A 14815-nucleotide genomic window follows, 5' to 3' on the forward strand; every position below is an offset into this window, starting at 1 on the left:
TGTGAAGTTTGATGTGGGGATGTTTTGAAACTGTCTTGCAATGTCTGTTTACATCATTCATGTATGACTGCAGTTTCTCAATGGTTGTGTTGAATTGTATGACTCTGTCATATGCTTTATGTTGATGCTGGGGTTTAGCGAACAAAAACGTAGTAAAGACATTGTTCAAAAATAGTCTGATAAAGTTTGTGGTAAAGGGCCACTTCAGCCAAATATATTTTTTTTCCTTTTTGAAAATTAACAATTGAATAAGTAATAAATAAATAAATAAATCAATAAAACATTTTGTTTTGCTGTAAATCAAGGTAAAGCACAGAACACGTTTTCAATGGGTCGAAGTAGTTCAACTGAAAATGCTTTTCCAGCTTCACCAGGACCAGACAGAAAACAGCTGAGATTTCTAAAAGGCATTCAAGTGCCATGCATGAGGAACACCTAACTGACATGAATGTGTCGAACAGTTTGAGGCCAAACAAAACCAACACCACTGTGATGAACTGGTTTCAGTTGTGTGTGTGTTTATTGGCCCTGGGGTTTATTTCTATCTATTTAAAAACTGTGTCTTGACTGCTATAGAAAACCCGGATCTAAATATAGAGCACTTGTCCAGATTTGAAGTTTAATATGATGCATATTACATGCATCACCGGAGATCATATTACGGGCATATACCACAAATATGATATCTGGTAATATGATACAACATACATGATGCAGTAGTGGTGATACAGCAATGAAAAATTTACCATCCTGAACCTTGTAGATAGTATTTCAGATGCAGGCTAATGCTGATCATTGTTCTGTGAATGTTGACATTGCCATCACGTAATATTGCATTTTAAAGACCTAGACCAGCGGTCGGCAACTCGCAGCTCTCTCATCCCTCTGCCGTGGCTCCCTGTGGCTTTGAGAAAATAATGTGGATAAGTAATAGCTATTTAATTTAAATACATTTTATTCTATTTAGTTGTTTTTAATAAAATGATTTTTAAAGATTTTGTTGATGGAAATATGTGTCCCACCTTGTTCGTGTCCCCTGTTGCCGACAGGCTTATTTTGAGCTCTTGGCCCCCGGTGAGCTAAGGTAGGTTTTGTGGCTGCAAGTGGGTTTTATTTGGTGGGAACTACGCCCAAATGGCTCTTTTAATGCTGAAGGTTGCAGACCCCTGGTCTAAAGAGTCTGCTACTGATTACTTCTCTAAATAAATAAATACATAAGTAGTAATAATAATAATAATAATAATAAATTCACTTACTTGTGTAGAACTGCTATCTCATTCTCAATGCTGTTTTCTTTGCCCTCTAACGCCTTCTTGGGGATACACTTGATAGCCACCAACCTCTGGGTCCTCTTCTCCTCTGCCAGGACCACCTCAGAGAAGGCTCCCCTGAAACACAAATACACAGATCGGTCTGTCAGAATACACTCCATCCATCACAGGGTGTGTATGCAGAGCGCTTCATGTTCATCTGACATTGTAGCAAGAAAAAAATAAATAAATAGAAGAAAAGCTATATTGGCTAAATGTTTCTGATTAATTTGGCCATACATTGAAGTGCTGTGAGACATTCTTGACTACTGATGCCAGATTGGGTTTATTATTAAAATCATCCTCCCCCTGAAATTTTTGTGTTGCTGCTGAGTCAGGTTTCGAGAGGCTCAAGCTTGGATGATTTGGAAGCATACATTTTAAATGTAGAAGTTTATCAAAGTGATGGACTTGGATATAAAAATGGTGTGTCAGCCACGTGATGCCTGTCAATCATGGGGATGACCAAAGACTGACTTTATCATGATTTCTGTGTCATATTAGCTAAACAGCAGTAAAACGTAATAACACAGCAGAAGTTCAACTTAAATTATATTCTTTATGAAGTTTGCCCGATATGTTGAACTGGAAAATATATTTTGTGCGACTGTGTGTTTACGTCAGTCCCTGGACATAATAAAATATAAAACATAAAACCTGACAACATATCAGTTTTGTAAAATCATAGAAAGACTAATGTCATCTAATCAAACAGATGGATCTTTAATACATATTTAATCATCGGGCACTGTATGTCATATGTGTTTAGTTAACATACCACAACATTTTTATGCTTAGGTTAGGCTGTGACATGCTGAAGTATGCATGTCACAGCATGAAGTATGTTATCTGCCTGCTTTGACGGTTTATATGATAAACAGCTACGTTCCCCTGATTTTTCCTCTGTGTCTCCTTTTACTAAGAAACCAATGATGAAAAAAACAAGTAAAGCAAAACATCTCAACGCAGAACATCACTGGTTTCCCATGACCCATTTACAAGGACAGACGGATATCTCTTGTGAGCTCTGGCAATCTGGCTGAGGTCCAGAGATGACTGAGTCAGATTCAAGGCTGCACAATGACTATATGGGATTTCTGACTCACAAAAAGAAAGCTTTAGTGAAGTGTGAGCAAACTGTGGAAGAAATATTTCAGTCCAAGGAAAAGAAGCTCAAGGCCAGTCCTGCTCCAGTAGCCCCTGTCGTGGGTAGGCTGCGCCCTGCCTTCCCCGTGTTTCCTATTTTTAAGTGTGTGTGTGTGTCCACGGGGCTTGGTCATCTGGTCCTCCTTCTGTGATCAACCCCTCAGTTTAAAGGAATTGTGGTTACAGTGCTGTAAACAGGTTTCCTCATGTTTAGCTCAACCTGAACTGTGCCTTAGCTCCTGTTCCCCTCCCCCAGCTTCTCATCCATCTGCTGGTCCAGTTACATCCTGTTTGTTGCTCTGCCTCACTTCGAGCCATGACCCTGGGATCCCCAGTCTGGCTCAACTCCCAACATCTTCGGCTTTTAATGTTTACAATAAAATAGAGTTTCAACTTTTGACCTTTAGGTCTTTATATTCTGCTTTTGTGTCAAAACTGCATTTAACATCACACCCACTTAATATTTCAGTGTGAGCAAGTCTCTCTGTGTTATGTTGAGGGTCTACAGTGTGAGTGGTCCCAGATTTATAATGAATTTGAAAGTCCCTGGAGGATGTGGCCAAAAAAAAAGCACATAATAATGAGATGTAATTTTGGTGCATTTGGACATTATTCTACTGCATGTTTCAAAATATTTCACTGCTATTATAATAAACAAAGTCCTACACACAGTGGGATGTGCTTATTCTATTTTCTTACACTCACTTTTGGCCATAAATCCTTGAGGCACTGAGAACAAACAGAGACTGAAGCGCCACTCAAGTTTATACTGTATATAGGCACTGCAATAATGAGCCCCAACGAAAAACATCTGTGAATCCGCTTAAACATGACTTATGCAGTGTTTATGTCATTCAGGAAGGATTGCAGAGATGGGAAAGATTCTTATGTTTATGTAAGCGATCATGTTGCTATACCTCTAAAGTTGGTTGTGTGACTGCACTGTTGGTCATGTGAGGGACAAAAATAATGTGAACTGGTTGATGTGAGGAATCCAGTTTTGTTTTCCCTTTAGGTATTTCCATATCAAGTGCCAAGCTGGGTTAGGGTTAGACCTAACCTAAGACCTCAGAAAACCTTCAGTCTGAGACACATCTAGGACACATCTAGGACATGAAGACACATCTAGGATATGAAGATATAAGCTTTTTGTAAGTTGTACAGCACTGAGATATGACGTGAACACAACATTTTTAAGTCTCACAAAGTGAGGAAAGACACCTTTTTGAAGTTGAAACAATGGCAATAATGTGTAATAAAGAGCAACGCAATGAAAAACAAATTATCTTATCTTATTGCTGTTCCCTCAACTAATAGAGTTATTAGTAATTTTTTTTTTTTTTATTAATGCAGTTCCATTTTTTTACAAGGAAGTTATTGTATCAGTTCTTAGTCGTTCTTCCCTAAAGCTTATTGTTTATTCTATATCAACTCATGGTTATGTAATAGGCCATCATCTAATCAGTGTACAAACCGGTCTGCCAATAGATGTTGGCAGACACACAACATTCAGATCTGGCTCTGTTTCCCTAAAATTTGTGGTCCAAACGTTCAAGGAGTGTTTGAAACGACAATCAACTATTGATGAAAAGTTACACCCCTACTCCCTTGTGCAAATTTGCTAAATCTAAAATGCATTATTGCGCACAAGTAATGGTCGGAGTGGACCTGTTGGCTGACAGTTTGATCTGTCAGCCGACTATCTGTGCCACCAAAGACAGCTGTATGTGTGGGCAGAGAGGAGCCACAACCATCCTGTCGCTTGGTTTGCAGATATATTATCACTGACAAACAAACTGGACCGCCAGTGTATGATGGCCTGTTGGAGGTGGGTTGATCACAGACTTGAGTATAGTGCACTGTGGGTCATACTGTAGTGTAGTTATCCCCTGCTATGATGCTATAGATGAAACACATCATCATGACCTGCAATCGGCATGAGGCAACAAAAACAGACCAACCATGGCTAGCAGGGGAAAAAAGGACCATATGGAATATGGAAAAGAATATGGAAACCACTTATTAGGAAGAATTTGAATATGCTTAGTTTTATTTTTTTATGTCTACGTGTATAAAAAAATCAGGCCTTGAATACAGAAAGATTATTCATATTTTGCTCCACAGCTTGTTTGACTGCTCAAATGCAAATGTTGTTAATCTTACAGCTCTGTCAAACAGCTATGAAGTGGAAAATATTCTCTACTTCTTGAGTCTCTTCGTGATAGGCATGCTTTTCTGTCACGCATCTGAAAGTACATATAAACATATTTCCTCATTCATTTACAGGCGTAGGCTTTAGCTGTAACACATTTCTTTCACACAAATAAAATGTTGTCTTACTGTATAATTTTCTATTTCGTTTTTGATAGCAGCCCCTTTTTACTTCAAAGATAATGAGGAAACATCAAATATATTGTGGGATCAGGGCCCCCAACTCCAAAAACAAGGGCCTGGTGTGGTCAATGAAAAGAAACACCAGATAGGTTTTATCTAACTTAAAGCGTTTATTCTCAGATCTTCAATAATTACTCTCCGATTCCATACATTGAGTTCTGTGGTGTTAATAATCCCACCCATTTTCAACCAGTCAATGATCAAACTAACAATTCTCTTTGAACTGGGACCTTGGTGATCACATCTCAACAAGAGTAAAATTGACACATAAAGGCCATTAGCTTTGGCAGCAATCCAGCTGTGTGAAAGAGGCTGTCAGAGCTGCAAATTCCTCTGTAGCATCTGGAGGATAGAGCTGACATTCTCCATACACCCACTGACAGTCCAAGGGGCTCTGAGGAAGCGTCAAAAAGTGATTCACACAAACACTGAGAAAATCTGAAACAATAATGTGTCTTGCGAATACTATGCATAGTCTCCATCTCTATTAATTACCTTTGAGTACCAGGGCAACATTTTTTAAACCTAGTGTCCTTGCAACTGTCTTTTTTTTGTTGAATCAGGGATAGAGTTTACCATTTGCGTACTACTTGTTAGTTCTGTATACTAGGATGCGCTGAAAATACAGTTCCTTGCATTGTCCCTCAGGGGAGGTTTGAGTGAGTCAATCCACATTAATTCCCATGTTAAAGATAAGCAAGCATGTTAACACAGCCTGATACAAAGAGGGGTTTTGGTTTTGGTCCGGAAATTTACCCCATCATGAAAACTATATGGGGGATGAATTTATTCATAACTCACTTGTACGTGTGTGTGTGTAAAATTAAGCACATGAGCACGCAACAGGTGCGTGAGAGTATGTTCTCAACAAAGTGGCAAGCACCAAACAATAAAAATCTAAGCAGCAATAATTAGCTTAAACTTCAAATAAACTTCAAATGCTTGTTTAAAGACTCTAGTGGAGAAAACCACTGTGGGTAAAGTACGCTGTTTCTGTCCATCATTGATACAGATATTAGCTGACTATTGGTAACATAACCTCTTCTGTAGCTTTCATTCAATACTGTAACTCGATATCACAACAAAACTGTCTGCCAAAAGATCACATTATCTACCACACTATAACTCTGGCTAAGAAAACATGAATAATATGTAATTCTACATCATAAACTGCCTATTTGATAGGCAAAGAGTTATATGACGAGTTTGCTGAAAGTGTAATTGTAGTAAAGCTTCCAGATTGATGATATGGTAAACAATTCTGTTTACTGAGCTGGTCCTGCTCTGAACAGGACATTCTTATCACCACCATGGGACCTGTATCCAGTGTACAGTTTTAAGTGACTGAGGTCTAATAAAGACACGCTTACTGCAGCTACTCAAACAGTAGGGTGTGTTCCCAGAATTTTACTCTGCAAATAGTTTACACAAGAGCTTAAATACATTGTAGATGTGCAGTAATAAAATTTAAATGTGTGGTGCCTCAAAAAAGGTAAATATTTACACTACCAACCAAACATTTGGACACACTTCATCATTGAACGACTAGGAAAGTGTCTCCAAACTTTTGACTGATACTGTATATACAGTTGAAACAGCAGATATTTTAGTAATCATCAATGTGCTGTTGTGTACAAAAATCTGTATCCAAACACCAGTTTCTGTTGCTAAAATGAACCTTCATGCGTATCCCATGATGCTCCACTTGCTGCATTGGTGCAAAGTAACCCAAAACCAAGGAATTAGGGGGTGTTATGCCGCCTTTTGTCCTCACCCCCACAAAACAGACATGGAGGCACCTGATATAAAACTGGAGGCAGGTAGGCAGACACAAAGATGAAACTGGTTAGATCAGACTCCAATGACAACAAAAAAAAAAAACTGCCATAAATGTAGGCCTGAAAAGGACAGTTGATGCTGATCTGTGACTCATATTGAGCACCTCACACTAACGGTCGGGGAAATCCTTTAAACCTCAAATTACTCGCATCCTTTAATCATATTAGTTTTACTGAAACTGTTACTTTTTAAAGTAACACTTCCCACTGCAGAGTTGCAGTGAGCAAATTCAGAGGCAGCATTTGATTGGTTGCGAGAGCAGCAATAATAGCCATACACTGACCACGGACAGGGGAGCAACAACAGAATAGTGGTTTGCCCTATTCCCCCTTAACGAGAAAGTCGCAGGTACGATTCCTGGGCCTAGGGCCTTTCTGAGTGGAGTTTGCATGTTCTCCCCAGGCTTGCGTGGGTTTCCTCCCACTATCCAATGGCATCATGTTTAGGTTTATAGGTGACTCTAAACTGTCATTGGTTGCTGGTCTCTGTCTGTCTCTGTGTGTTGGCCCTGTGATGGACTGCTGACCTGTCCAGGGTGTACCATGCCCTCACCCAGAGTGAGCTGGGATTGGCTCCTCCACGACCCGGAAATGGATTAGCGGTAGAAGATGAATGAATGCATGAACATGGACACACACTTACAGCAAAATCAGTGAGTCGGTGACAGGACCAGGAGCCAAGGCACAATAAATGATCATTTCTCATCTCATTATCTAAGCAGCCCTTTACTAGGGAATCAGATCAGGGTGAAGATATTACCAAATATCTCAGGATGTATCATTGCTGGCATGAGGCCACACTGTGGCACAGACAGAGATGACTGTGGCTGCTCACCACTTCCCAACAGAGTGGGAGGTGTAAGGCCACAAAAAGGGGCTAGAGACACAAAACCTGCATATGAGTAGTACAAGTACAAACCTGGTACAAAACCTTTTTACTTTAAATGTGGTCATCTAGAATTTTTTTAATTTAATATATATTACTTACTTTACCTACTAGCTTTTTGTCTTATATATAGATATAAAATAAACAAGAAGCATTCCTCATATGGTGTGGTGTCCTGGGAGTACAACCATTCCATGGCAAAATATTTTCTGTTCCTACACATCCCATGTTTCCAAAACTACAGCAAAATTTTCTGTCCTGCTGAGAATTTAGTCAGGAGGGTATGCAAACAGGTGACAAAATACTAACAGTGGAAAGGACAGACAGACGTAGGGAAGGTAGTCCATCTGGTCCAATCAGATACCCAACTGTGATACTGGCCCTGAAACATACAAAGCCCGTCTTTGCTCTGTGAGCCCTCAAAACATGATACAATCAACCCATTCGTCTGAACAACCCACTGAATAACAGCATAGTTGAGGAAAGCACTATATATATATACACACATATAAATAATTGTGAAGAAATAATAAAGATTCTTTGCTTTATGTAGTTTCAAAGGTTCAATAGTTGTAGTGTTGAATTTACAGATAATTAAAGATCAAACTAAACCACTAATCTCATCCTTATAGAGCATTTTATTACTTTTAAGATCACTGTTCCGTTCTTTAGGTTTATTCTCACATCTTTCACCAGCCGTTTCCAGACATAGCAAGCTGCTGCTTTGTTGAAGGGTGAGTACAGGTATCATTACACTTAAAGTATCCCAAAAAAGTTTACTTTTTACTGACAGCTGAGATTATCTGCTGGCATCAACATGGTTTGTTCACTTTCATTTTAATAATCCTTTAAAGTGGATGTAGCTGGTTTGTCTGACTTACTGCCAGTAATTCATTCCTTTGGCTGAAGGCCTCAGTTCACCCAACACTACTGTTCACAAGGTGGAACGTTCCTGACCATATCAAGAAAACAGAAGAGCTACATCCTCTCCAACCATCTGTAAATCTTCATGTGTTACTCACAATGAAACATATTTTCACTTTTTACTGTGCTATTTCTCAATATCAAAATGCTCACAACTTAAAACCCTTTTTTGCCTTAATCACTGGCTAAGGTGTGACAAATGTTGTTGATGTGATCTCATAATCATGGCGTAGTAGCTTCATGTTGTCAGCTGGATTTCAATTATGCTATTTTCCAATAGTTAGAAAATGGAACTAAAGGACTTTATTAGATTTATTAGATCATTTTTCCTCTGCTTAAAGTCTGAAACACACAAAAAAGACAAAACCCATGACTAGACTGTATAGTGGATTAATGGGACCAGAGATAAAAAGCCAAGGGAAAGTCTGACTTGTCAAATTGAGAACATGGACAATAATGAAAAATAACAACTGAGAAAGGTTGTGGAAAGATGATATATGATAATATGATAAACCAACAAGTGCACTTAAAATTATTAGGGGGAGAATATATTTCTGTGTGTAGAAGGAGAGGCATTAATGGGCCAGTGGGCTTATACTATATATCTGTGTGTGCGTGCGTGTGAATTCCAGGAACTGAAGGCTATGCCATGCTGAGCTGTGCTGAGAAGAATTAGGTCAGGACAGGGCTGAAGGGCTGCTCGTGCCATAAGCAGAGATGGATTTTCAGGATTGGGTGGGACTTGGAAACCGTTGGACCTGGAAACTGTTACAAGTTAAGTTATAATTTTTCAAAAGAATGGTTAAGCACTGCTGATGGTTTCTGAAGTGCCAGAATGAATTTGTATTTAGTCTCAATATGAATCAGCCGCTCTCTGGACTGTTAATGCTGGAGCATACCTTATTAGACTTTTTTTTAGCACAAGTATTGTGCTGTCTTTGCACTAAATTACAAAGGATAAGAAGATATGAGAAGACAAATGAATACTACAAGACCGAGAAGCATGCCACAAGCTTTACTTATAACGTCTATTTGACTTTATCAGTGGGCCAGACAGAATTATAAGGGCAGATACAGTAACATGTCGGCCTGTGCTTTGAGGACCAGTACCAGGACAAACCACATCTGTGTCTCCTCCCCTTTAGTGGAGGGACATCTTGGTCTGTTGTCATCCCACAGGTTGGACACAATGAAACATTATGACGTGACAAAGTGAGAAAGGTGTTTTGTAGAATTAAGAACAATTTTAAAGCATTACTTTGATGGAAAGTCTATTTCGTGATAAGGGGAGGATGAAACCAATGAGACTGAATGAGAGGAAGGAACACAGGAAGACGTCTGGATAAATATGATATAGAGGGAGAGTAAGGATAGACAGAAGAGAGAAGGATGGAGCAGGAGACAGATGAAAAATAGATGAGGTGGAACAGCTCTCATGCTGGGAGACTCATCTGGTTCATAAAGGTGGCTGTTTCCTTTTGTCTGAACTATTTTGTATTATGAGTTGGAGTCAAATGATATCAAAATACAACAGCAATATAAATGCCAAACACTGAATAATGAAGAACCAACCAAAATAGCATCCCAAAAAGTCAAGCCTGTGCTCAAGTTCCGTCAGCGTCAATTTCTTGGTTCTTCAATGTGTCTACATAGAGCTAAATTTGAACCGTATGCTGTTATAACAGAATGGGCAATGGGTGGCCAAAAGCTCATTCTGGCAACCAGGAACTAGGTAGCAAAACAACCAAACAACCAAAATACTAAATGGATTAGGTGCATAAAAAAACATAAAACACTAACAAACCTTGAGCTCATAAACACTTGTTTAAATTAAATTGACCGTGAAATATCTCCAGCTAATACTTACATGTACACATGTTTTGTGATGCAAGACAAGCATTTGTTTTCATCAGAACTGTGTCCCTTTGCATCAAAAAAAATATTTCACAACATTGGGACATTTTTAAGATCTTTTCAATTGGGTCGAGAAATAATTGCTCATGTCATAAATTCATTTACATGCATTTGACACAGACGGATCCACAGCTCTACGCAACCTAAAGTGCATCAAGTGTACAACACTTATGCTGCACACTCACACATACAACCCACTAAGGGTGGAGTATTGAACCTTTCCTCTTAGACACAAAAAGTGCTCTGCCAGAGGGGCAAATCATTGTTAAATTCTGTGTAACGTGGCCGAGAGCCACGAATGTAAGGGAACAAGTGGAGCAAAAGGTTCATATTTAGACTGCCAGATTGTGTCCCAACCCAGTCAGTAACTTCTGCATCACAAAACAAAGCAAAAATCTGTGCGGGGATTCTGGGTCTTAAGGCTATTAAGCATGACTAATTCTGAAAAAAAGAATCAACAAGAAAACACTCATTCAAAAACAGGATTCAAGCAAATCAAACAATCTGTGGAGTTTTTCATCTTTCTGGTCTATTCAACTGAATATGGATAAAGTGCTTGTGAACCCTTTCAGGCTTGCTCTGCCTCACTTACATGTAGCTATCTAGCTTTGCACACATGCGCGTGCGCACGCGCACACACACACACACACACACACACACACACACAATCCCAGGTCAATTTTTGTCAATAGCTGACCATGTGACCAGAGAGGCTTCTAGGTCACAGTTTGACATAAGTGACAGAGCCAGGCTGCGACCAATCCATACACCCAAATGACTTTAAATGATTATGCTACGCTTTCCCTGTTTGCTCCATTCCGTCTATGTTTTGTGATCTATTTTGGACTGAAAATGTAGAGGCGGATTTCCCTTTGGTGCTTGTGACATGAGAACTTTCCCAGCCATTTAAATGTCAGACAAGCAACATTTTAATAAAATAAGCATTTATGCAGTTCTTCATTTGCAGAGTGTAGGAACAGTGAAAAATAACAAACATGCAAAAAACCCAAACAAACAAAGAAACAAAAAACCCCAAAACAAAACAAAACAATCTTAGAGCCATTCTGGGAAATTTAAGTAAAAATATCTACATCTAAACAACAGAAATTAAGGAGTGAAATTCAGTTTGAATGTAAACCATAAACCTTTTGCAACTAATCTAATCTTGAGGTACAGAAACTTATTTACTTGCATTTGCTGGATTGAAGTGCTATGACTCTACATTTACATCAGCCTTACAGAACACACAAGAGTGCTGTTTATTCACAATGTCTGCTTTTTCCATATACATCTGTGGTAATAGCTGTAGGCCATGGAAATTAGTGTAGTTTTGTTGCAAAGATAGGACAGAGTGGATGATAAAATTATTTGTGTTGTCATATAGCAGGACTGCATCCTTTAAATAGAAAACATCAAAAACTATTTTTCAAATATCTGACCTGTGAGGCTTTAACCAGGCAGGTTTGACTGCTGACATACTGAACAACATATTTTGGATCGTGCAGAGTAAGTCAATATTTGAAATAAAGCCAAGGGAAGCACCAGGGAAGACAAAAATGATCTGTACTAGTTTGCATGTTTGTTTGTGTGTCTATGCATAGCTTACAGTAAAAACGTGTTGTTTTTTTTATTATTTTAAAATTTAGATAATTTTTTAAGATTTTTGATTGTTCAGATAATAATAGCATACATTTTTTATATCTACTAAGTGCTACACTATAGCGGCAGATTGTTGTTTGAATGCACACAATCTTACAATCTCACATTGACAATAATCCTGAAGATCAGCGGTTCAGTCTGACATTTCACTGTTTTCATAACTGTGTATCCCTCTATCAAGAAAGCTTTAATTTCAGCTGAATATAATAGGGCGGAGAGACAGACTGGGATCCCTGCCCCACAGCGAGGGCAGTGTGGTGCCAGGAAACAGTTTGAGAGCAGGTGACAGAGATGGGGAGCCAAAGTGTAGTTGGTTTTCTGACAGTAGGCATGATGGCTGGGTTGGCCAGAGAATGGCAGGGAGGGAGCGACATCAGAGGGGTAGATTAACATGAGAAATGATTAACAAGAGAAATGAGAAAAGAAGGAAGGCGAGGTGGGATTTGAGCTGATTGCAGTGAAAGTGGTGTTGCCTGTTTGTGCAGTGTTAATCCCCATCTGGTTTAATCACAAAATGTGGCTACAGCTGGGGACTCGCATGCCACTGGTATGCAACTAAACATACCAATATCTCTGACATTTATCAACATGCAGTGAGCACTTGACAATACATTTAAATATATAAACGCAAATCTAATATGATGAGGTCAGTCAGTAAGAAACTTGGAAATGAAAAATTGGAAGACATGGTGCTGAATGTATATTGTGGTTGTTTCAAAAAAGGAAATGTTGATTTGCAGGAGGCCTTTGTATATATGGTTGTATGTTGGATATACTGTCTGTTGATGTTGGTATCAGTGTTGTTGTTTTTGAATTTGACTGTATGTTTATGTGTGTATGGATAAACAAAAGTCTTTAATGACAAAAAGAAACTTGGAAATATTTGATTCTTTTTATATTTTTTTTTTAATCATTTTCCAATTTATTGTCAAAATATCAGTGAGAGAAGCTCCAAACACGTTCGTAGACAAATGTATGTGTATGTGCTATTTTGTTTTTCCAAGTGTTCCCTATGAAGGGGAGAAAGTTTATCTCTTGTACAACGCACATATATGCACCCGGTGGTGGATTATTAATAGCAAATCAAAAACTTTGTTTCCATAGTGACTGTTGGAGTCCATTATGGAAAGTGTCTCCTGTTGTTGCCAAGACAACAACTCAGCAATGGCAAACGAATGTGGCACACAGCTGAGTGATGCGGCGCGCTGGTGATTTCTACATAAATAAGCTCGGCATCAAACTGGGAGCAGCTGGAGAACTTCGGACAATACTAAAAGGATGGAGATTATTTTTCAAAAAGACGCTTATACAATTGCACAACTTCAATTTGATATGATATTGCTATATTTATCTATTGCACAAGATTCTAGTTTTTTCTATGCATACATGTGACATTTGTGTATATGCACTTCTGAACTACGATACTGTAATTTAGTTGGTTTCGTGCCAAAAAAAAAAAAATCAATTCATATAAGAATTGCGATTCTCATTTACTACGATTCAGAATCGATGTCCCAAAATTGATAAAAAAAACAAAAAACAAAAACAAATCCACAGACTGTCTGCCTCGATTTTGTATGTGGGACGTCCTGACGTCACCACGGAGCCGGTTCTAGAACATACACATGCGCCGTAAGCACCAAAACAAGGAGGAAACTACAGGAAAGAGAGACTCAACCGAGAAAGATTTGGACTCATTTTGGTTTTTTCCTAGAGCCCTTTAAAATCTGTTTTATTTCTTCTCAAATTCCGTTTAAATTTTTCCCATATTTGTTTTTCTTTTTTTCTGTTTTTAATTTTTGAGAATGAATCGAATCGTAGCCGGAAAAATCTGAATCAAATCTCATCATGAGACAATAAAAGATTCCCAACCCTATAATTTAGTCCTAAATCATTTGACTTTTGCAGCTCTTTTGCCATATGTCTAACTGTGTTTGAGCTACTTCCAATTTCATGCTCTTTTCTATAAATGCTCAGTATATTTTCTACCCTTTAAACATTAGTGAATAAAAGGGCTTGTCGAGGATTCATAAACTAATAAAACAAGTTTAGGTCTTATCTTTGGTTTAGTTAGTGATCGACTTAATCCTACACTAACAAGGATGTGGGAGTAGGTAAATAGTGCCTCAAGGTGAGACACCTTGTATAAACTGTGTCCTATGACACTGTCCAAGAATAAGACCAAGAGTAGAAGGAGTACAAATCCATAATAATAATAATAATAATAATAATAATAATAATAATAATAATAATAATAATAATAATAATAATAATAATAACAACAACTATGATGCACCTGTCTTTGATCTTTTTGCTTTTGCCCAATTTGGAAAGCTGGGCTAATGTGTCACTAGTGGATGGAGAACAGTATTATTTTGACAGGTAGAGACCAAGTTCACCTCAGGAGGAACTTAGGAGGGCTGCAGCAGTCCCAACTTGGTGATGAATATACTCTATTGTTCTGAGTGCCAAATTACATTTGGATTTAGACAAGTGCACTGTAAAGAACAAGATGATGCTGCTACTCGCTTGGAAAAATACATCACAGGCTGCCATATAAGCTGGGCTTGGGAGATGCAGGGACTTAACTAAAGTTGTAGAGATGACGAACTGTAAGAATGTCAACATGCACTCCACAAAAGGATAACACTCAAACACACGCACGCACACACGCACGCACACGCGTGGTTTCTGCCCTCAAAACAATTCTTAAGAGGTTTAAGATAGATTCCAAGGAACCAAGA

General features: G+C 38.5%; 1 protein-coding gene across 2 annotated transcripts in view; it reads right to left on the reverse strand.

Moving 5' to 3' along the window:
- camk1b (calcium/calmodulin-dependent protein kinase Ib) overlaps positions 1-14815 on the reverse strand; it is a 29192-nt gene that overhangs the window by 8043 nt on the left and 6334 nt on the right. For both annotated transcript variants that reach the window (XM_029503050.1, XM_029503049.1), the window contains exon 3: positions 1257-1388. In XM_029503050.1, the coding sequence (XP_029358910.1) occupies positions 1257-1388 (132 nt within the window). The remainder of the gene's footprint in view (positions 1-1256; positions 1389-14815) is intronic.

The sequence above is a fragment of the Echeneis naucrates genome, chromosome 5, assembly GCF_900963305.1.
Source record: "Echeneis naucrates chromosome 5, fEcheNa1.1, whole genome shotgun sequence".
NCBI lineage: Eukaryota > Metazoa > Chordata > Actinopteri > Carangiformes > Echeneidae > Echeneis > Echeneis naucrates.